The following is a 22740-nucleotide window of genomic DNA, read 5'->3' as shown; positions in this document are numbered from 1 at the left end:
ATCAACTGTTTTAGTAAAAAGGGTGCTGAAAATGGCCTCAATAGTAGCCAATTTTGGCATCCAATTTACCGCCATTGAGCGTTGTGTGTAGATATAATCGCGTAGATATAATCGCCCTTGAAGCCGTAGGGGCGCAATAGAAAAACTTTAGATAATGAATCGAATCTCGCCATCATCCACAATCCATCATATGTGCAGCCCAGAAACAGCAAGGGCATGGTATCAGAAACCGTAAATTGCAAGAAACCATGATCATGGACGTGGTCTTCCACATCTGGGTGGCAAGCCTGCACCAAGTAAGATATTGATCGCCATATTTTATTTCGATCGTTTGGCCTCCCATTCATCAATAAGCCGTGATACTTCTCTAAAAGAAACTGGCTTCATAAGGAAAAGGTCCACTCCCGAATCCAAGGCCCTGAGCTCATCGCGTGAACTACTGAGTCCTGTCAAAGCGATAATAGTTGCCGGAATACAGTCATCCCGTTCTTTCTCAAATGCACGAATGGCACGTGTCGCCTCAAATCCATCCATAACCGGCATAGACATGTCCATGAAAATAATGTCATATCCCTGCAACATCCTTTCAACTGCATCGACAGCCGCTCTGCCATTCTCGGCTTTATCTAGGACCATGACTTCCCGTTTGTTCATGAAAGTCATCATGAGGTGGAGGTTGATGCTGTTGTCATCTACCACTAAGACCCGAGGTCTTTTTTGGCTCCCTGGTAAGGTGCTAACATGGTCTGAGCCTCTAGATGAAGACCAGATAAATGAAGAAGACACGGGATTGGTGGAACCAGTACTTCCAGATATTGTGCGGCCAGAGCTGTCAGTACACGATGTCAACCGAAAAGCGCTACGGTCTGTGCGATCAATGGTGCAATTGCTGGACCCCGGTATGGGAATTGATGGTTCAGCATCTGGTAATCGTGGATTTCCCGGTAATGAAGGGTTGGACTCTTCCGTTGATAAAGCTGAGGCTGCAAGAGCGGGTGGATGTGGAAGTATTAAGCCTTGCCCAGGATTCTGCGCCTTCGACATAGGGCTTGTCGGCTTTGCATCAAGACAGCCCAAAATACCGCGAAATAGTTTTCGCGGACCACAGGGTCGATGTAGAATTGCCAGAGAACCCGTAAGATGTGACCATTGTGCCCTAGAATCACCATGGACACCTATCTCGCTGCAAAAGACGAGCAGACTTGGCAATTCAGCTGGGAAACCGTGGACTTCTTTTTCGGATAAATCCCTTTCATCCGCAAACAGAATATCAATAGGCTCATTGGAGGACAGAGGAACAAGCTGCAGATCATACCAATCCGTGATATATCGAGCTATGGAGGCCCAGAACTGATGCTTATCAAGACGAGACGGATCAATTCCCCAAATAGCAGCACGCTTCCCACTGTAGCCGACACACCGGAATTGAGAAGATGACGTAAGTATATTTTGGTCTGAATTTCCCTTGTGGGGCGGTGATTGTGGGTTTCCATCGCCCAATAGACGTTCGAGAGGGAGTGACACCTTGACAATAGTGCCTTCACCCTGTCGACTTCGAATATTAATTTTCCCATTGAGGGTTTTCACAATGCCGCGAACAATTGATAGGCCGAGACCAGTGCCTACTGATAGGGGATCTTCTTGTGAGAACGGAGTGAATAAGTGCTTCCGAAGATATTCCTTCGAGATGCCTTTTCCCGTGTCTGAGATGGTCAATGTCACCATATCTTCGAGACCCTGGCGTCGAGAGCGAGCTTTTGAGCGCTCACTGGCCTCGATACAGACAGAAATCCGACCCTTTTTGGTATACTTCAGTGCATTGCCCAGAATGTTCATTATTAGGCGTCTCAGCGACCCCGGCTGGACTTTGTACATCCAGTCATTGTCAGGAATGTCAACAATGACGTCCACTCCCGAAGCGTGACAAACTTGGGTACCATCTTTCACTGCCTTGGAAGGCAGTGTTGTCAAGATATCCGTGGGACGATTGGCAGACGTGGCTGACCTCTGTATATGGGAATGGCCCAAGCAAACGCTGTCTATGACATCCTCTGTCAAGAGAGCCACATCTGTCAAAACCAATGTATCCAGCGGCGCCACAGTTTCTTCGGAGGGTTTTGGTTTCCATGGATCTTTTCCACGCTTGAAGGTTTTCTTGTTTCTTTCCATTGACATTATTTTGCTGAAGTCTAAAACTTGGTTCATTGTATCCAAGAGAGTTCGACCACATGCATTTATGGTATTAAGGAGAGTCTCCTGGAACTGGTCCAGGGTAGTACTTCCAAAAAACTCAGCCGCAGCCAAGACGCCATGCAACGGGCTGCGTAGTTCATGAGAGATGCTGCTTATAAAATCCCCCTTTTGACGGTCTGCGATAACTGATTCAACACGGCTGTATTCGGTCATGATAGAGGATCCGAAGGCATATACTGAGCTCAGATCAACGGCAGGACTGAAAACTCGCGTTGGCTGGGAAGTCCAACAAAAACACCCAGCGAACCACTGCGTATCTGTGGCATTCCACAGTGGGACAAACATGACTTGAGATGCATCAGGAAAGAACTCGTTCAATTTGCTAGCCTTCGAAGTCTTGGACTTCTTCCTTTGTTTCCGAGACCCGTCGGTTAACTGATCTTCCGAAGTTGAAAATGTCCCATCGTGGTGGAATGACCAGAGTTTCCCTTTAGGATAGCGATGCGTCAACTGTCTCAGGAAGAGATTTTCAAGATTGACAGCTGGATCCGATAACGTAGAGCTTGCCTGGTATGAAAATGGATCATCTCTAGTGGACAGCGCCAGAATGGGGGCAGGATTTGTAGATTCAGCAGAGTCACAATGACCGGCTGCGACATATTCTGAGTTGTCACTGATCTCCAAGAACATGACACCGCCAGCGCCATCCAAGTCCAGGCTTTGTCGCAAGAGGTTCGCAGCACGTTGGAAAAGCCAGTGGTTGCTATTTGAGGAGCCCTCCGAGCCACCGCCGTCCTCTTGCAAACTGTGCAACGATACCGTTGGACTAGGGGGAACACATGTATCATTTTGGTCGGAATCTGGGCCCAAAGGTTGTGTATCGCCGCTTTGAGATGCTTTTCCTGATTCAGAGCATGCTGGGCGAAATACCAGTTCATCGTTTTGGGAGCTTGTAGATCGACTGGCTCTGAGGTGAGGTGATCCCCGCGGGGACAAACTCTGCGCTGAGCTGTTCGACCGAGACGACATGTGAGCGTTGCTGGCAAAACTGGAGTTGCCATCAACGAAAAGATGTAGACCACGCGATAGCCGTGAGGCCCGTCGTCCTTCTGCGGCTTGACGGCTAACCAATAAATAGTCCATTGCCAACTCTGCCACTTTTCCTAATGTATCCTTCTCAATATCAGATAGCCCTCGACGGGGTTCAGAGTCCAATACAAACAGACACCCCAAATTGATACCGCTGTTGCTAGTTAGGGGCGTTCCCGCATAAAAACGAGAGTTTGGCTCTTGTGTCACAAAAGGCAATTCTTTGAATCGTTCTTCTTGTTGAAGATCATCGACAACCAAAAACGAATACAATCCGTCTCCGTTGTCTGAGCCAAGTGCAACTGTTTCCTATTCGAAGGGATAGGCGTCAATAGGTGGAAATTTTTGCAATATTACGAACGTCAGCTTACCTGGCATATATTCCAAGCATCTGACAATGTCGATGTTCCAGCGAATAGTCTATCTCCTTCTCCGAGGGATGACTTTGAGCTTCTAAGATTGGCGTTCCTTGTGGCTTCAGCTAATATAAACTGAGAGTCGGTGTTCAACACACTTTAAAAAGCGTCAGATCAGGGCAAACGCTAGGGTAGGAGAGTAATGTACGTAATAAAAGCACGCTGCGCGTTCAGTTGTAGAGCGGCTAGTTGTGCAAAAGAAGTCAAAGTTGTATTTGGACTTGACGGAGAGCTGCCTTCGACAAAATTTGTCTCTGAACCAGAGGTATCAGGTATGAAGGGTGTCGATACTCTTGAAAAATCTGCTATTGGGGCCACATGCTCATCAAATTGTAGAAGTGAGGCATTGAGTGCCGCCGGATTTTCTGGTTGGAAATATCGATATACCTCGCGTTTCTGACGATCTGCCTCGTAGTCCATATTTTGGCTAGATGGTTTGTCCATAACCCCAAGCAGACAAGAAAATGTAGGGAATATTAACACGCGGGGATGAGAGACCTGCCAGCTGTGCACCCAAGGAACTTTGGAGTTATGGTAGACATAGATTCCACATACGTCATGACACGTGATGCAATTGTCGATCGCATGGGTCATTCCAAGGTAAAGAGCTCGCTAAAACATATCTGAGAACTTGAGGTGATAGGTTAAAAGTGGTAGAGCAAGCTTGGAATTCTCATTATTGATGTGTATGACCTCTAACTAGGTAAGTACCTAACCAACTCAGGTTTACAACAAGATGACACAACAACCTTGGAGGAATGGAGACATTGCACATTCATAAGTAGATCAAGTAATTAGATGCACATAATTCAGCACGCATGGACGATGATACATGTTGAGAGCCAGGTTGCTTTCACTTGAGTATGAATATCCCCATGTGAGAGATCACGCCAAATTAAAGAGACGACGGGTGCAAGAAGGGTATCTGCCAGTTCGTAATTGCAGTAAAAAACAAGATAGAAAACTCGGGGTATTATGCAAGAAGAGATCGGATGACAGAAACGCCAGAACGCTGGAGGTCGAAACAGGGAGAGAAAAAAGAGTGATGTTGGTCGTGGGCCATCGGCGATGCCTCAGAAAGGTCCGTAGTAAACTCTCTTAGGATCAGTGTTTAAGGCTTAGATCATGAACGGGGGACACGACTAAAGCATTGACAACATGGCCAGTTTTCCACCCTTGATCAACGAGGGATTCACGTTCATTCAGCAAGTGACCTAGGTAAGCGATTCGAACGCGCCTATCATTCTTGAGCTAAACAAAAAGATCAGCAATAATCCAGTAAATGAAACGGACAAATCAATAACAAAAACCAACCTTGGCTTCCTGGTGCACCTTTCTCGCCAGAAATCCCACAGTCTGAGTCTTACCAATCGAAATCAGGATATCGGGATTTCCACGATCACTCAAACGAGCAAGCACACGGATCAAATCCCGCTCACTGGCCTTCCCCTTCTCCTCACGGCGACGTTCAACATCCTGCGAAATCAACTCGTCCCCGGAAGCATCATCCGTAGCGAGCTTACCATCCGAGAGTGCCCCAGAATCCTGCTCTTCTTCCTCATATCCAACAGGACCACCATCTTCACTACCCGTCCGCGAAGACGAAGGAACCATATTCTCCGGATCACTAACAACACATTGCGGAACCCTGTAAAGTACGCCCTGCTCATCATAGCACCCCTCACAAAGATCCCCAGTGGGAACAGTAATCCCCGCAGCATCAAGAATACCCTGCGCAGTAACCAAGTCACCGTTGCGAATCAGCGATACCACCATCGAAACCGCGGCCCAGATCTCCGGCCTGCCGGCAACGCGCGTCTCGAAGAACTCTGCGCGCTCGCGGTCCAGCTGCGCGCGCGTCCAGGTCCGTCGCTTGCTGCGCCACATATGGTTGCGCACTGGCTCATTGTAGTGCTCGTTTAGAGGGAGGTTGGGGCGCCGCGTTCGTTGTCTTGGCTGCGTGTAGCGGTCGCTAGTATCCCTCGTGGCTGTTGTATGTGAGATACGTTCTTGGGTGTGGGGTTGGTCGTCGACATTACGCGACAACACTGACGCACAACAGCCCTTTGTTGAAGGCGGGATTGTTAGTTATGATTATGGCGCCATTGTGGGTTTGGATAGTATGGAGATGAGAGCCGGGGCTTCAAGTCGTGATACATTCGATGCCAAGCAACGTGACCAGTCTTAATGGTGACGATATATGGATAGGTTCTTGGGGTTTGGGGTAGGGGTCAGGTTCTTACCATCTTTGCGATCAAGGAGCTCCATATGAGGAGGGGAAGTAGTTTTGAGAGGGGCTTATGTGGAGTAGTGGTCAACGCTCTAAAGCGAACTAGATCCTCAAGGTTGAGCACAGACCTACCGGGTTGGAGACGAGGCAAAAGGCAGATGTCAAAGGAAAAGAAATAGAAAATAAAAATGAAGCAGAAGCAGAAGCAGAAGCAGAAGCAGAACAAGAGAGAAACAAGGGTACATTCCACAATTTGTCCCATTCGCCCATCTCACGCCACTGGGACGGCTACAACAGTCACACAATGATCTCAGAGCACAATTGCTTAATTCGTACAGTATACAGTGGTATAACTAAAAAAAAAATACATGAATTCTCATTAGATTATGTAAATACGCCTAATTCTAGTCATCTTCGTCATCACTCCCAAAAATAGCCTTGAAAACTGCATCGCCGGGCCGCTCTGCCTCCAGGGCATCATTGCGCTCAGGTTCAACTACCGGGGGTGGCGCCGCTATAGCAGGCTGGCCACTTGCAGATGGATCAAGACCATCTGCCGTAGGGAGATAACCTAACGAGTCTATGAGAAGTTGGTTCATGATATCCTGCGACACTAATGGTTTGGGGCCAGTGCCAGCTTGGAATCCAGCGGACTGGAAGCGCGTGCCCGGCCCGGAACTGGAGGCTCCAGGCCGTTCGCCGGGGTCAATTTGCACATTCTCAGGTGGTTTGACGTTGAATCGCTTGCATAGAAGACGATTTGGGTAGAAGGGAATCGTGCTTCGGGTCATTGGGCCGAACATGCCAATTTTGGCAGCCGCTACTGCAGGGTCGTCTGGCTTTTCAGCGGGTCTGCTGAGCCCAGATTCTGCAGAGTCAGGGGAATCCGATACAACCTTGGGTGCGGTGGAAGACGAGGTAAATCGGGAGGCCATAACTCCGGACATGGGTTTGAAGACCTCGGCAGCTCGACCAAATTCTTGCATCTCCATAACCCATTCATCGGTGCTGGAACCTTCCACTCGTTCTGGTAGGGTAGAGCGTGTCCCAGCACTAACTTCGAGGAATATTTGGTAGCGTGCACGCTTTTTCTCATCTTCTTGGTAAGGCATCCACCCACTAACGGCCCGAGTTAGGGCTTGGGCGGCAATCTGTTTGTCGAGTTTTGGCACGAGGTCCCAAAGATCCTTGCGCCTTTGTGATTCAGGGAGTTGGTATCCTTCGGGTGCCTTTTCTCCTAAAGCCGGAGGTAAATTGGCGTTGCCGGTAAGTTTAGCAATCTTATCTCGTGCCTCAGGAGTCATGTAATCAAAGATAGACTTTCCAGGGAGCTGGGCCTCGCCTAGAAGTGCTGCTCTAGATGTGGGATTAAGCGAGGAGGCTTTTGCGGCGTCAGCTGTAGAGACATAATTCGATTGATCCCGTTTTTCTGACGAGATTTCCTTCGCTGGTTTCCAGTCCTCAGGTATCGCAGGAGGATCATATTTCTTCTCTGAAATCGACAGCCCCGTGATGGCATCGGCAAGAATGAATCCATTTAGCGGTAGGCGCCCGTCGCGGCACTTTCGGAAACCTCCAATCCCGCGTGATGCCGTCACCTTCTTCGATATGAACACGGGCTTTGAATTCAAGAGTGGGTTGGATGACGCGATTGTTGGTTCTGGTTTGCCCTTTTTCTTCTTCTTTTTATCCCCTCCAATGGTCTTGTTGTATGATATTTGTGGACCTAGAGAATAAGGATCCTCGTCGTCCGACCCCGTGTCATTCAGCGGGCCAACCCCGAGTCCTCCCCGCCGAGATTCCTTCGGCTTTGGGGGTTGGCCTTTCCCTTGGATAGCCAACCGGCCCCCAAAGAACGAATCTGAATCCTCGACATCTGGGATGGGCTGCAAAGCATTGTGAGACTCTAGGCGCGATTCACCCTCGAACCCAAGACCTTTGCGGTCGGTCTTGCGAATGAAAGCAACCATGGGTGGGTTTTCAGGAGCAAAAAGGTATGTTTCTCCCACACCGCCACCCGGAGCAGAGCTGTCATTCAGATTGGCTTTGCGTCGCACCTTAGGCCCGATTCCTTGACCTTCGCGCCAACCCATCTTTTTCAAGAGCTTCACTCCCATGGTTTCTCCGCCCGTTTTCAATATATCCATGAGTCCTGCTCTGCGTGTAGCATCTAGCTCCGTCGAGCCGAAACCGGCGAATTCATCGGCGGTCTGTAATTGTCTGGCTTCTTCCTGCTCTCGCAGGTCATCCGCGTCCATGAAATCCTCGGGCCGTTTCTGTTCGACCTTCTGGGCACGGTTCTGACGCGATGAAACAAATGTCGCAGGGGTCCATCCTTCTTTCGAGCCGACGGAGTTGAAGTATCTGGCAGACGTTAGTGGTTGTCCTTCCAAAGGTCATTGGGTTCAGAGCTACTCACCCCGCGCTGAATCCACCGGTGAAAGCGCCATGAAGACGTTTGCTCCCATGTTCGTCCCTCAGTTCTTGTTTCCATAGTGGCACAAAGGAGCCATCATCGCGAACACTTTCATCAAGTGGTGGTAACGGGGTTCCATAGAAGGCGTATGGGGATTGCTCTGCTTGAAGGTCGGCCTCGAGCGCGGCGCGAGTACGTTTTAGGGCCATATTTTTCGAATGGGACAGTCACCCATTGAGGAGTTGTTGATCACGTCATCTGCATGGGAGAAATTGTGCGTGCTGAAAAAAAGTTACAATGAAGGCGTGTTAGAGTCGCATTGACAGCTATTAGCTGCGGGTTTTTTTATGCCTGAGGCCTGGGGGCTTGGCTTACATAAGAGCTGAGTCAGGAATGTCTCTCCAGCTCGTGAAGCTTGGAACAATAACCCTAATATTTAGTCTGGTGCCGATCAATCTTGAAGTCCTTGATCCATTCTCTAATTTGTAAAAGATGTGAAATAAATGTGAAATAAATATGAAATAAAAAATAATTGGTTCAAAATATGTACAGACTACGTACATACGTACCTGTATGTACCAGATTTTAGGCCGCGGATGCGGATTTCCCGTCGGGGTGCCGCCGCTTTATGAGGGGGCTCAAGGTCATACTCACTGAGTGCTCACTGAGTCGTTAACTAGTTAGTGACTCTGATAGCGCTTGGTAAGCGTATAGCCTTGCTCACTTTACAACCTGGAACAATTTCAACCACGTGATATGTGTATTATTTATTAGCTATCTGTTCTGTGATGGTAGCGTCAGCAACTAAAAATCTACCTAATTATTGATCATCCTGTTTTTTAATGGCCCCTATCCTCAGCAAAGTTATTCACTCATATCGCCTCTGAGAAATGATGACGTGTGAAACTAAATGATACACGCTCATCAGTGTCAGTAACCTTGGCAATGTGCTTAACAGCCAAGGGAAATATGATGAGGCGGAAGCTATATATCGACGGGTGGTAGCAGCAGAAGAAGAGGTCCATAGGTGCTAGCATCCCGAAACAATGGCTAGTCTCGATATTTTTACACTTTCTAGATCAACACGGAAAAGTGAAGAGGCTTCACAATCCCAGTTCTGTATCTATAGTATTTAGTATAAATACAGCGGACATGGAGATATAACAACCATACTTGGTAATGTGCAGCACTGTATACCCTTATCATTTGATGCGGTCCCGAAATAGCCCCCATCCCAGTGACATGAAATGCCCTATGTGATGAAACGCCCGCCAGGTACCTGCACATTCGAGCAGCACCACTCCTGATCCACATGTTGATTGCTGTCTGAAAACAGTCGAAGCAACAGTTGTTTGACCTTTTGTATCACGGTGCTTTTGAAACAAAGGAAATGATTTGTTCAGTTGCTGAATTACAGGACGTCATGTACTACTAGGAAATCCGTTGTCCACTACTTTGACGCCAAGATCTCCCACCAAGACATCAGAGATGAGTAGGAAAAGCAATATTGCATGTTCTGGCCTTTCCTGTCGCGGTCGTTAAATGTGAGCTACGAAAATGTTGATCTGAGCGAAATTCTTAGCAGCGAAGAGGTACCAAAATTAATAAATTTGTTTAGGAAAATACACGGAAAGATGAAAATGATGCAACTTGGTGTATGACAATTACGACTGTCGCTCAACATGGCAGCTGCCCCACAGCCCCGTCTGTAAATATCACGAAGCGCTATATAGAAATGAGGCGACATGTTACCCGGCCTTTTGACCGGTGAAAATATGTGTTTAATGCCTGGCCCATGAGGCCAAAAATGGGCGATAACTAGGACCAGACAGCTAGCTAACTCTCTCTTCTTCTTACTTGTTTTTTTCTCTGTCTTTGGACTTCGCCCACAATACAACACAATGTTTCTCCATATCTTCCCAGCGTAGCCTTCCCAACACCATAGGACCAGAAACCCTTGGAAGTATGCATTTGCTTAGTTTGTAAATTTCTGATTTAATGGTTTAATATGATTATTTCGGAGGCCTTGTACTTAATATAGAGGAATCATGAATGTAGTATAATACTGTTAGCGTTTTAAGCCTAGGCCATCCCCTCAAGGGAGCCGTCCGCATGATGTTGTCCTAGACGGCCTACTCCCTGATACTGAAGTATTTTTGGACAGAATCTGAAACTGTTATCTTAGAGGATCCGAGAATTGATTGGTGCGGATGCTGCGCTCCGGGATGCCAGCTATTCCAATTTCTAGAGCAAGAGAGCATGAGAGTATATTATCTATATTATCATTGACGATAACAACATTTTATAAATTATTCCCGAGTATAAATCTGTCCATGTTGTTAGAGTCTACTAGGTAGATTAGATCATGAAACAGCATAATGTAATGTATTGTGGGTGACGATAGTTGTACAGGAGAAAAGGTAGGAACTAGCTACTACAAATGTAGGGACACATCATGTGACTAATGAGAGATCTCAACACATGTATATATATTGTACAACATACTAGGGAATACTGTGTCAGCCGCGCTCTTGCTCCCAAGTAATATTAACATCCACCGTCTTTGCGATTCCATCCCGCCCTGGCTCCGCCCCATCGTCACTTTCATTGGCATTGACAGAAGTCCTAGTAGTCCCCATCTCAATTTCCTCCCCATGTGCACCCGAGAAGAAATTCTGCCTACTCCCAGAGGCCTCGTGATTCGTGTGTACGCGATTCGTCGTGCGTTGTTGGCTTGCTGTTCTCTTCCTGTACGATGAAGTGAAAGGCAAAGTGCTGGACTTGTCGCTTGCGAAAAACTGGCGCACGGAAGAAACCACTAGCGAACGAAGGCAAGGGACGGAGGCGGAGATAATAACGAGGTAGCATTCGATCATAGCCCAGCAGGTAAGATTAATTCCATTGGCTGCACTAACCCAGGTTAAGATTTGTTTAAGATATACAGTCTTCATTATAGCACCGACTGTTGCGCTATATTCGTTCGTAAGTTAGGGTAGATAAGGGGGTCATTTCAACCATATAAAGGGAGGTACATACAGAAGACCCAAACTTGTGAGTACCATAAGGCTGAACTTGATGATCGGCTTCAACTTAAGATCCCAGAAGATGTAACACGGAAAGACTGCTAGCATCAAATCCGCGGAGGAGTTGCAGACTATAATTTGACATCATTAGTTAGAAACCCCAAGTTTTTGTTCTGCCTAGCTGCGACTAAGCCTTTAGTAGTGGATGGACATACCGCAGAGAAAGTAACCAAAATAGAGCTGGATAGTGTCTTCCATGCAGTCCGTAGCGTACTCGGCATTCCAAACCCCACGGATATCGCGGCATTGAGCTAAAACGAGAACAATCATCACAATATTTGCCGCTATTTGCACCGCGAGCAGTACCCATAGACTGATCTTAAAGACTTTCCTTATTGAAAGAACTGGCAAAAGGTAGAGGATAAATGCAACCCGGCCTAGGCAGGTACTTGCGATGCTGCAGACCTCCATTATTATATTAAACTTGAAAGCAGCGGACTCATCGACCCCGGAACGACCAGATGCGAATCCGTGGTCAATAATTGAGATTGTGAAGAGTATCGATGCGGCGAGGGCGAAACACTGCAATAAACATATCATAAGTTAGAATAGATGGAACTTGTATGATCATCCCCCCCTTCCCCCAGCCCCCGTTTATTAACATGAACTTACCAGAGCTGCAATCATTACAGCATCGTCTGTTCCGAGATGGCGAAGCCTAATTTTCGCAAATACCCGGAGCACCACCACGACGATTGCAATGGCCCCAAGAGCCCATGTGCCCTCTAAGACTGACATCCGATTACTAGTGGGAGCAGCCATCATGAGAGGTGTCATAGATCGGTGACCATTGCATCCCCCTAAAAGCAAAGGAATTTGATAGCCGTGAAGTCGACACGGTATATATAGCAAAGCAAGAAAAATCCAACGAAGGTCTGGGTTCCGGACTCGTTATCAATATTTCACAGTGTCGATCGTAAAATCAACTAACGAGGCTCCTAACAATCTGGACCAGACACACTAGTTTTCTCCTTAAACGTTGAAGGGTCATTTCATTTTATTCCCTGGTTCACAAATGGAATCGCGGCTCTTGGCGGAGCATATATTTTAACTATCGGGCCCGCTTTTTACGTATCTGAGTCATGCCCCGGTTTGAGCTTCGAACAGGCCATTGATATCTCACAAGATATCAGCATGACTGAGTCATGAATGGAGGATTGCCCCATAAGTTGTAGATCTCTACGATAAGGATATAACATATGCCGACGAGACCGGTAGTTCTTAATTGAACAGGAATCCTTCGGCTCAATTCGAAGTAGTAAGGTAGTACGTAATCATCCAGTTTGACTTTTTCTCGGAACAGTCCTAATGCCTGGAAGCTTCTTGGATTTCCCCCCTCCTTCCAAGGTTCCTATCAATATCTCTTGTGCCAGCATATCAAAGCACCAGATCTCCTTGTATCCCGCTTCGTATTGACTCGCCTGTTTCTGGTCAATTCCAAGAGTGGGGCCGAACTTTATCTTGTGCATATTAGCCGTTTTCCCATGTAAGAAATAGAGGTGGACGAATCGGATATCATATCATTAGCCCAGGTGAATTTTAGCCGCTTATCGATACCTTATTTGAACAAACGTGGTGGAAGTCAATTCCCCTTAAGGAAGTTAGTTACGTATATCTTTAGAACGGTCTAGGCTGAAAATGTGTGGAAAACTGTATGGAACAGTGGAGCAACCTTACGAATTCTTGTTCAGCTTTGGTACAAGCGGCGTAGAGCCCAAAACGCAGAATTAGCACTTAGTTAATTCAACCACCCACGATGCCACCAATTCGCTCTTGAAGCTCTCGAAATTCAATAGAGCAAGAGAGTATGATCTTATTAGCTATCCATCCTATCAAAAATGAAGAAATCATTGTTATTTCTGAAGCAGCGCGTCGTTTTAAAGTTCTGAAATCAACTCCGAGGCTTGACAAGTCCCGCCAAGGCGCTAGTTTCAGTTCTGCCTTGGCATATCATGCCGATCACCTTCTTATTTAGGTAATTTTTATTGATTAAATAGGTATGGTCGCCGCACCACAGCGCCAGAGTTTATTTGGTGCTGCGGGGTCGGGACCAAAAATCGGCTGGTGCTGCAGGGCTTGTCAAGGTCTACCTCCACCGTCTAAAGAATATCCCCGCCCGCGCGTTTTCTCGCCCTAATAACTATAAACTGACTGAAATTGAAGAGGAATCTCTTCAAAAATAGATTCTCTCTATAGATTCTCGTAGGTCAGCCCCCCGTCCTTCTACCGTACTAGAAATGGCGAACCATTTGCTTGAAAAGCGCGGAACTCGCCCGGTTATTTCCGACTGCGAAAACTAGGTAACGAACTATCTGAAACGACATCCTCTCCTATCCTCCCGGTTTTCAAAATGGTATAACTACGAGCGTACGAAATGTGAGGATCCGAAAATTATTACGGAGTGGTTTAATCTTGTTGACAGAAAGCTGGTGTACGAACAATGTATGGTATAGATGACCACTGTTGACAACTCTAACTAAAATCACAAAACCCGCTATTCAACAATCTGTGCGGACATCGATGACTAACTGTAATATACACTGTTGTATGGTTGCCTGGTACTCAATGTCACATCATGTTTCCGGTATAATACCTGGTTTCTACCATGTATTCGGACTTGATAACGTTTATAACTTTGATGAGACCGGTTTTCCCATGGGGCTTACGGCAACCGCGAATGTTATTACGAGAAGCGAATACTATGGTCGGCGAGCACTTTTACAACCTGGAAATCGTGACGGCGATCGAGTGTATGAATGCTTCGGGGTGCGTGTTTTTTTAAGGTAAAGTCTTGAATCGACGGCCTCCCGGATGATTGGCGATTTGAGGTTAGTCCTAATGGATGGACCTCTGATGAAATTGGAAATTGCTGGCTTGAAAAGATCTTTATTCCTACTACTTTTTCGCGTACGAAGGGGGGTATCGGCTTTTGATGCTTGACGGCCACGGAAGTCATTTAATTGTGCTCCGTTCCTAAGTAGAAGCATTTCCTGGAACCTATCACAACGCTTTTATTGAAATATATGGACAACTCAGTGGCACAGGTCATGGGCTGCCCAACCCCTCCACAATCGTTTCCCGATTGGATCCACAGCCGACTCGACCGGAAACGATACTTTGATGAAACAACCAATTCCGCAAAGAATTAGTGTCAACAAGAGATCCCACATCATTGAGAAACCATTTGAATGCTCCTAGTGGTAATTAAAGTATAGATCTTAAGTATGAAAGCAGACTAGTAGGACTAGCCGCTTTGGTCGTGCTACTTCTAGCAAGGAAGATAACTAACGAGATAAGACTAACTTTGAGAAATGCTTTATAGATAATAAGAATAGTATCACGGCTCAACCTAATCAGTTCAAAACCTCACTCAATAAAACCTAGCAGAAAACCCCCTATCTAGTGCTCTAAGAACAATCCGATCAAAGCTCGCCTATAATCGCGGGATTAGTTAATAGAGTATTGTTATATAACTAAGATATCGGTTAAAGATATTCCTCTATATAGTTCGTACGGAGTTCGACGCAGAAAATTGGTCTTCGGGGAGGTAGTCCGTAGTATAGAATATATATTATCCTCTAACGCTAATCTAGAGGTTTATACTAGGCACCCGCAATACTATACGGAAATAGAGCGGCAAATTCCTACGGATATAACGACTATACTATACGGTGTTACGTGCCAGGTCGATCAATGAAGAAAGAGTGCATTCCAACGAGAATAACAAAGATAGGGAGAGAGAAAGAGAGAAAGAGAGAGAGAGAGAAAGAGAGAGAGAGCAGGTGGGGAATCTCTGGGTTTAAATAGTAGAGCCTCCCACCTAACAAACATACTCTCTTTTCCGATTAGGACTAGTAGCAATCTGTAGAACAAAAAACAAAGAAAGCATGTATGCATGTATGCATGTGTGATCCCATAACATATGGACACCTATATATATATATATATATATATATATACCACTACAGTTAAATTGAGTTCTAGAACTTATTTTTGGCTATGCCTTTTTGGCTTAATGAGTAAATGCTCGGAGTAGTGGCCGGCTTGTGATCTCACATGTGACAAAGCATGTGATCACATAGATCGTGACAAAAGTATCGTGTTAGGCTTTTACTCTGGCTGAGGGGTTAAAAAGTGGCAGACCTAGAATGAAGTTTGGTAAACTTATAAGGAAACTTTATAAAGCCTTGAGGAGGAATGCTTGAACCTTGGGTATTTTCGCTTAAGGGGGAGGGATCAGTGTTGTTTTATATGTATTGATTATTAGTATTAGTAGCTATAGTTATTGCGAATAGGTACTAGTACTTAAGCTCCTAGGAGCTGTTTTTATCTCACCAATCATATTGTGGTGGCACAAAATGTCTGAGAGATCCTAGGAAGTCCTATTATACTTCATTTAGTTATAGTAAGGTATTTTCTGACTACTATTTAGAATATGCTAGGCAGATAAGGGGCCGTAAATTTCGTTTTAGGCGGCTAGATTATTCAGTGGATATGGTCGATAGGTTTTTTATAGGTGTTTTGGTCGCTAGAACTGATATCGTATTCCTAGGAGCAAGCGGTAGATAGTAAGAGCGATAGTCTATTAAAAATCAAGCGAAAAGAAAAGAATCCGAATTAAACTAGATTATATTTGCAAGCCACTCAAATCAGAGTCTTCTAGGATATTCCTAGATGTTGTTACACCAAACCAAAAATTGAGGTTTGGATATTTCCCGCAACTATATAGAGATAGCATCGTAGATACGAGACTCGACAAGTTAAAAAGTAGTATAGCCGTAGAAAGGAAAACTAATAAATTTAGCCCCACTATGCATTTACCTCCCAGCTAGAGGCGAAACAACCAGGACCGGCCGCCACATTGATAACACCAGACTTTCGTTAAGGGGACAACGGTCAAGATGCTGGGCGAACGACTACATTGGGATGGGGCTAGCGTGGTGCATTTGATTGAGGTGAGCTGCTGACTTAGCTGCTCTCCAACTTTGCTTATGTGATGCTTAGTTTTATCAGTGAGCAAAGAGCGGCAAGGGGTGAGCACTAAAGCGGAAAGGGAAAACCGTCGGTGTCCGAATGAAATTGGACTCGGCCATCTCGGCATCTGCTCGGCCGTCTACGCCGATGGTTCCTGATTGGGCCCACAGGTTGCTTGACCACGTTCCTTGGATCTTTTTTGATCAACCCCCTTGTAAGGAGATCTACAACAACATATTCTATATGATGTTCATAGGTACTGTACTCCGTATTTATTGTTCTAATAGGTCATTTATACTATGTAGTTCTCTCAAATAAAATATTTTATATGTAATTTTAAAAAGACCAGCCAAGAACTCTATTCCAAGTATGGTGTTTGTTTGCCGACCCTTGGCGTCTTGGAGACAGACTTAGTAGACTTTAGGGGCGTTATGGGGACTTTTCTTCTTCTTTTCTTTCCTCTCAACTCCTAGGCGTCTATTACAATCATGTCCTTTTTCATCTCCTTTCCATAGCCTTCGTGCTTGCCCTTGTCAATAATCCCTGCAAGGCCATTGAAATTTAGTGTGCGGCTGGAACCTAGCTCCCGATTTCAGGAACCATTCTCAATGCTCAGCTCATTCCCTCGGAGTCGCAGGCTATTCTACCTACTATTGGCCTGCGCAATAACCTCCACATGCTTCGTCAACCTCCTAATTCTCACCCATGCTGTCGACAACTCTGTGATCCGCCTCCCTAATCTGGGCCTCTTCACCTCAACGAGTCCCGTGTTCGGAGAGTATGCGCACGATGAGCACCCTATCGCCGACCTAATGAGGGAAGCGAACCGAAAATGGCAGGAATATGATAATGGTCGCTCGACAAATTTCCGCCGAACAGTCGCCAAATATCGTGAAAAATATGGACGACACCCACCTCCCGGTTTCAAGGAATGGTACATGTTCGCACGCAAAAAGAAGGCGCATAATGTGGATGACTTCCAGCAGATTACAGGCGATCTACGGCCTTTTTGGGCGGTTCCTCCGGCGGAAATTCGACAGATGGCAGCCAAGCTACAATCCAGCGACGGCATTGCAGGTCTGCAAATCCGCAATAAGAAAGTTGTTTACTCCCCTGTTGAAGGATGGAGGGTTGAAACACTGCGGAAGTCGATTAAACGCATTGCTCGGTATCTCCCAGACATGGATATTGCGCTTAATATTATGGATCAGCCGCGAGTCATGGTTTCATTTGAGGATACACAGGAATACCTCCGCACCGAAGCCCTCACCAGAAGCTTACCCAGCGATGTGCAGGATCAATTTACCCCAAACATGAAATATTTGTTAAAGGAAGGTTCCAACGTCGAGGATCGTGTTGACCCATCTTGGTTCTCCATCGCTGGAAAGCTATATATGGACTTCGCCAAAGATTCCTGTGACCCTCACTCTCCCGCTCGGAATGACAATCTCACTGTAGAGGATGCCGACAAGCTATACAAATCACCCTCGGGTGGGTTCGTCACTAACTTTACTGCTTCCTCTGATCTATGCACTGTCGGTCCCGTTCTCGGAGAAAACCATGGGTTTTTGTTCTCGTCATCCAGCAACCTCATCACAAGGAAACTGATCCCAGTCTTCAGCGAGTGCAAAGTTAGCGTGAACAACGATATCCTTTTCCCTGCAAATATGTATTTCATGAACGACAAGCGCTATGTGTACAATTCCCGACACGACTACGAGTGGAACGATAAAGCCGACACTCTCCTCTGGCGCGGCGTCACATCTGGGGGCGTTCAGCTTGCAGATAATTGGCAGCATATGCACCGCCAACGCTTTGTGCATATTACCAACAGCACTGATATGAGATCAGAGACAGTCTCTATTCTCTCCGAAACCAGCCTGGGACAGTACCATACCTACCCCGAATTCTACCCAGGCAAATTTTCATTGGACCACTTCGATGTCGGCTTCACTGAGGCTTGGGGCTGTATCCCGGATTGCTCATTCTACAACGATATTTGGACGTACCAGAAGCCCGAGGATTTCAGCGAGCAGTTTAAGGCGAAATACCTCGTTGACATTGACGGTCACAGCTTCTCCGGACGGTGGCGCGCCTTTCAGCTTAGCAAATCCCTGGGGATCAAGGCAACTATCTTCCGAGAATGGCATGACTCCCGACTATTTCCTTGGCGTCACTTCATCCCCATGGACAACCGCTACGATGACCTGTACGGATTAATGACCTACTTCCTCGGTCTGGAACCACAGGCATCTCCCGTGGATGCGTTCTCAGTTAGCGAGCCGTACATCCAGAAGCATGACTTCGAGGCAGAGGTGATCGCATCTCGAAGTCGAGAATGGGCGCAGCATGCGCTGCGCAACGAAGATCTTGATATATATCTCTATCTTCTTCTCCTTGAGTACGGACGCATCATTGATGACAATCGCGACAGCATTGGGTACGGTGGCGACGGAAGTGAGCTGGACCACTTTGACGGGCAATATCCTTTTTCTCCAGCGATACCGAATATCGTATATTCTCCACCGAACACTGATGAACAATGATTTCCCTATATATACCATTTCTGTTGCATTTGCGTTGCATACTTTTTTCTTTCTTCACTGGGGCTGGCTACTTTTGCATTTGAAGTATCTGTTCGTTTATTAATGTCTTGATGACCAACTACATTTTTATCTCATCGGCGTCATTTCAGTATATCCATTTGTTATCTTGTATCTGTTAATGATGCCAGGTTGATTTGTCATAAGAAATGAAGAATAATGGAATCCATCTCCGATTTATATATCTCTGGTTGTGTTTAGTATTTCAGAATACACGATGCAATTTAAATCTCATAGGAATAATGTGTTCGATGAAGGATACATGATAATTGCAAAATCAAATTTAGTATTCAAATATTCCATCATGACTTTAACTTTCAATTATTTACTAAAGATCTACGAAATCTAGAAATCAATAACATGAAAGGAGACTCATGTAATAAACTCATATAGTCAACACCAGAATCTTCACACATCAACTAGCATCATTGGTCTAGTGGTAGAATTCGTCGTTGCCATCGACGAGGCCCGTGTTCGATTCACGGATGATGCACAACAATTCTTTTTTTTTTTTTTTTGTTTTACAACCTTTGTAAGGTTGAGAATTTTCTAGCTCTTTTTCTTTTTAATTTTTTTTTTTTGTGTAGTGGGACGGGAAACGGTCTAAATGCAAAGGCGGCTACATTTCAGTTGAAATCAAGGGTATTATACACAACTTCTTCTCGAGTCGGTCCACTTGGAATCCGAATTTAATCAATTATAAACTAGACCGAAAGAATTGGTAGAAATATTTGGGCAGAAATTGTTCTACAAAGTAGCCCTAATATTATACATAGAATATCAGTCTTCCAACTAAGGGTCCCCTAAAAGATCTTTAGCAGTTGCTCTTTCATTCCTCTCGGTGAAATACCGAGTTGTGGATATAGGCTTACATGCGATATATTTCTTGTCTCTGTAGTAATACACTATCATTTATTTAAATAAGAAGAAATTACTTGGTCTCGACAAACTTGAGGTCCCTGGCTAACCACGTAGTCGAACAGCTGCCCCACATGATAGTTGACCCAAAAGATGTGCACCAAGATAGTAGTATTACCCAGCCCGGAGAACGGGTTGGCATGTACTCAGGCACTATATCGGTACTCTGATTTATCACCGAGTGAGATGAACGACCGTTAGCTTCCTTACCACCAGCATCTGCTAGTATGTACTCAGACAGGGCCCTAAAGCTCGGATGTTATAGGATGACCCTACAACAGCTAGGTACGGTATAATTTATACCGTTCACCTCTAACTAGTTATCTAGACCTCCTACTATGACCTACTAGAAACCACTGATAAAATACCACCTGACAACCTAACAACCTGACGACCCCCTTATTTCCTCCCATTCACCGTGTCATCCTTAAGTTGTACCATTGATAGACAAAATCTAGGCGGTAGCTTATAGGAACGCCTAAAGAATAGAAACGATTAGTACATCTATAAAAACTAGGTTAGCACCTATGAGTACCTTTCACATGTTATTCATAGAAAATCCAGAAATCTGAAAGAAAGGTAGAAAGTATCTTGAAAAGAAAGGCCAGCTAAAATAATATGACAAGGCCGCACACGCGGAATATTCTTGTATATAACAAAAAGGAATGGTTGGAAACAAGAATGCTTCATATATCTACACATGTATAAACAAGGTCACACCAACAAACCACCCTGACATATTATATGATCAATACAACCATCTAGAATTAAACAAAGCCAGCAACAAGAGAGCCGATAGCCATGGCAAAGATAGAAGTGTAGTAAGAAACCGGCGCAGCCGAGACAAAGCTAATAGAAGAAGCCGCCGCCGAAGCCGAAGCTGACGAAGAAGCAATTAAAGAAGAGCTGGCCTTAGCCGAGGCAGAAGTCTTACCCGAGGCAGCAATGGAGCTCGAGTTCGACGAGCTCAAGTTAGTCGAGGTCGTAGCGTTGGTAGCCTTGACGCTGGTGTAGGCACCAGTCTTATCGGTGTACTTGTACGCGGAAGCCGGGTTGTAGTTGATGATATCGACCGACTCAACATACATGGAGAAAGGACCTGCGGTGTAATCGGTCTCGCCACCGGCCCACTCGATCGTACCCTCGGAATTATCTGGGTCGCCGCCGGCCCAGATACCGATGCGGATGCGCATGGGGGTTTGAGGGTAGTTTTTGCCGTTGAGGGCGTCGGCGTATTTGAGTGTGCGCACGACATCGCCGTCGAGGAGCCACTGGATGCGCTCGGCGGTCCAGTCGATTGAGTAGGTGTGGAAGGTTTCCTCGGGAGTTGAGACGGTTACGGTTGTGCCGCGGTCGTAGGAGGTTGTGTTTCCTTTGCCGAAGTAGTCGGTTTGGATTTCGGTGTCATAAGTGCTGACTTGCTCCTGTTTTTGGTGTTAGTGGGTGCGCTTTTTGGGAGGTTGGAGATTGGTGGCTTTGGCTGCCGGTGAACTTACCCAGTCGATCTCGTCCAAGTCGTCGGACTCTAGGATCCAGGTGCTGACAATACCGGTGCCGTTAGCGGCTCTCATTTTGACGTCGACATGGCCGAAGAAGATGTAGAATTCACTCTCGATTGTCGGGGCGTCACCCTGCTCGGAAACGGTGAACTTGGCGCCGAGGTCGGTGGTGGTTACGGTGCCGGCGGTGGTGTTCCAGCGACCCAGGGATCCAGAGGTAAAGTCGGTGTTCAGACGGTACTTGTTAAGACCGGTGTCTGCTGGACAAGTCTCTGGAAATGAAGTGTTAGTGAGCAGCCCTCGCTCACCTTGAGCACTGCGGCGAATAAGATAAGATAGTACATACTCTTCGTAGGGTTGCAGCTGGTGGTAGTCTGTGCAGCAGCAGTCGCAGCCAGGGCGAGAGTAGCCCACTGGTAGTAAGACTTGAAAACCATATTGGAGTTTGTAGAGCCGTAGAGTGAGCGAGTCAAGTAATGGATGCACAGAACGATCGACAAGAATTGAGAAAAGTGGGCGAATCCCCAGGAATTATAAGCGGTGGGATTTAGCTTCAGTAAACAAGCGAGAATAACAGTTATATGAACATCGGTTCGTTATTTATTCTTAGATCTGCGCCAATATATCCAACCTTGGGACATCACATCGACCGCGACGCAGATGTATCCAGCCACCATAGTGGGGGATAACGATTGGTTCTGTGAATAGGTACCATAGTGGAGCAGGCTTGCAAGACATGTACCTTGTAGATGTGTAGAATATCAGGATGTATTAGTTGTGGCTTGAAATCAATTAGCGACCCACCTGAAGAAAGCTTGGATAGAAGATGACGGGGCAGCTTGCGTAGTTGGCCCCAGATGGTTGGGAATTAGCGGGAGGACTACGTACGCCTGGTAATAATTCTTCCGACACTGGCATCTTGGTTTTAGTCGATATTTCTTTACTCAATTATTTCTTGTTTGGAATATGATAAATGTTGGATATATTTCGATTGCATTCCGGCTAGATTGAAGTGCTGACGAACGACCTATGCACGCACATTGGGTTGATCTGAAGTACAATAGTACTATCTTGCAGATAAATTATGAGGGCCTGAGTGATAATTTTATATGTGGGGCATTATAAGTGTTCTAATTACGCCATGTCTGAGTTGCGTTTCCAAATTATTCGTAGACATGACCTATCAAGGGTGATTTGGCCACCAAGATGGTTCGTGCTCGATTGATATCGATGTCTTAAATGACAATATTCCTCTGTTATTCCTGAGTTCTTTTCTCTCTCTTCTACTGCCAAATCACTGCAAGATGACCCGCAAGCGT

At 46.0% G+C, this 22740-nt stretch overlaps 6 protein-coding genes across 6 annotated transcripts; 1 reads left to right on the top strand and 5 right to left on the bottom strand.

Annotated features, from left to right (window-relative positions):
- Positions 1-318: 318 nt before the first annotated feature.
- Positions 319-4142, bottom strand: N7537_010962 (hybrid sensor histidine kinase/response regulator; the record flags this gene model as incomplete). Its single annotated transcript, XM_056902016.1, has 3 exons — positions 319-3591; positions 3654-3795; positions 3847-4142. The coding sequence occupies 3 exons, from the start codon at positions 4140-4142 to the stop codon at positions 319-321; spliced, it is 3711 nt and encodes a 1236-aa protein (XP_056747303.1).
- A 660-nt stretch (positions 4143-4802) lies between these two features.
- N7537_010961 (uncharacterized protein) lies at positions 4803-5966 on the bottom strand (the record flags this gene model as incomplete). Its single annotated transcript, XM_056902015.1, has 3 exons — positions 4803-4949; positions 5013-5746; positions 5942-5966. The coding sequence occupies 3 exons, from the start codon at positions 5964-5966 to the stop codon at positions 4803-4805; spliced, it is 906 nt and encodes a 301-aa protein (XP_056747302.1).
- A 366-nt stretch (positions 5967-6332) lies between these two features.
- N7537_010960 (uncharacterized protein) lies at positions 6333-8553 on the bottom strand (the record flags this gene model as incomplete). Its single annotated transcript, XM_056902014.1, has 2 exons — positions 6333-8292; positions 8348-8553. The coding sequence occupies 2 exons, from the start codon at positions 8551-8553 to the stop codon at positions 6333-6335; spliced, it is 2166 nt and encodes a 721-aa protein (XP_056747301.1).
- Positions 8554-10863: 2310 nt separating this feature from the next.
- On the bottom strand, positions 10864-12189 carry N7537_010959 (uncharacterized protein; the record flags this gene model as incomplete). Its single annotated transcript, XM_056902013.1, has 4 exons — positions 10864-11314; positions 11381-11498; positions 11583-11949; positions 12040-12189. 4 exons carry the CDS (start codon positions 12187-12189, stop codon positions 10864-10866), a joined length of 1086 nt encoding a protein of 361 aa, XP_056747300.1.
- A 4820-nt stretch (positions 12190-17009) lies between these two features.
- Positions 17010-18947, top strand: N7537_010958 (uncharacterized protein; the record flags this gene model as incomplete). The annotated part of the gene is made up of 1 exon (XM_056902012.1): positions 17010-18947. One exon carries the CDS (start codon positions 17010-17012, stop codon positions 18945-18947), a length of 1938 nt encoding a protein of 645 aa, XP_056747299.1.
- A 1742-nt stretch (positions 18948-20689) lies between these two features.
- On the bottom strand, positions 20690-21858 carry N7537_010957 (glycoside hydrolase family 16 protein; the record flags this gene model as incomplete). Its single annotated transcript, XM_056902011.1, has 3 exons — positions 20690-21346; positions 21419-21693; positions 21768-21858. The coding sequence occupies 3 exons, from the start codon at positions 21856-21858 to the stop codon at positions 20690-20692; spliced, it is 1023 nt and encodes a 340-aa protein (XP_056747298.1).
- Between the last annotated feature and the right edge of the window lie 882 nt (positions 21859-22740).

Source organism: Penicillium hordei (genome assembly GCF_028827395.1).
Source record: "Penicillium hordei strain IBT 12815 chromosome Unknown utg000006l_segment0_segment0, whole genome shotgun sequence".
NCBI classification, from domain to species: domain Eukaryota; kingdom Fungi; phylum Ascomycota; class Eurotiomycetes; order Eurotiales; family Aspergillaceae; genus Penicillium; species Penicillium hordei.
The sequence above is the reverse complement of the archived record's forward strand: the minus strand, read 5'-3'. Positions and strand labels throughout refer to the sequence as shown.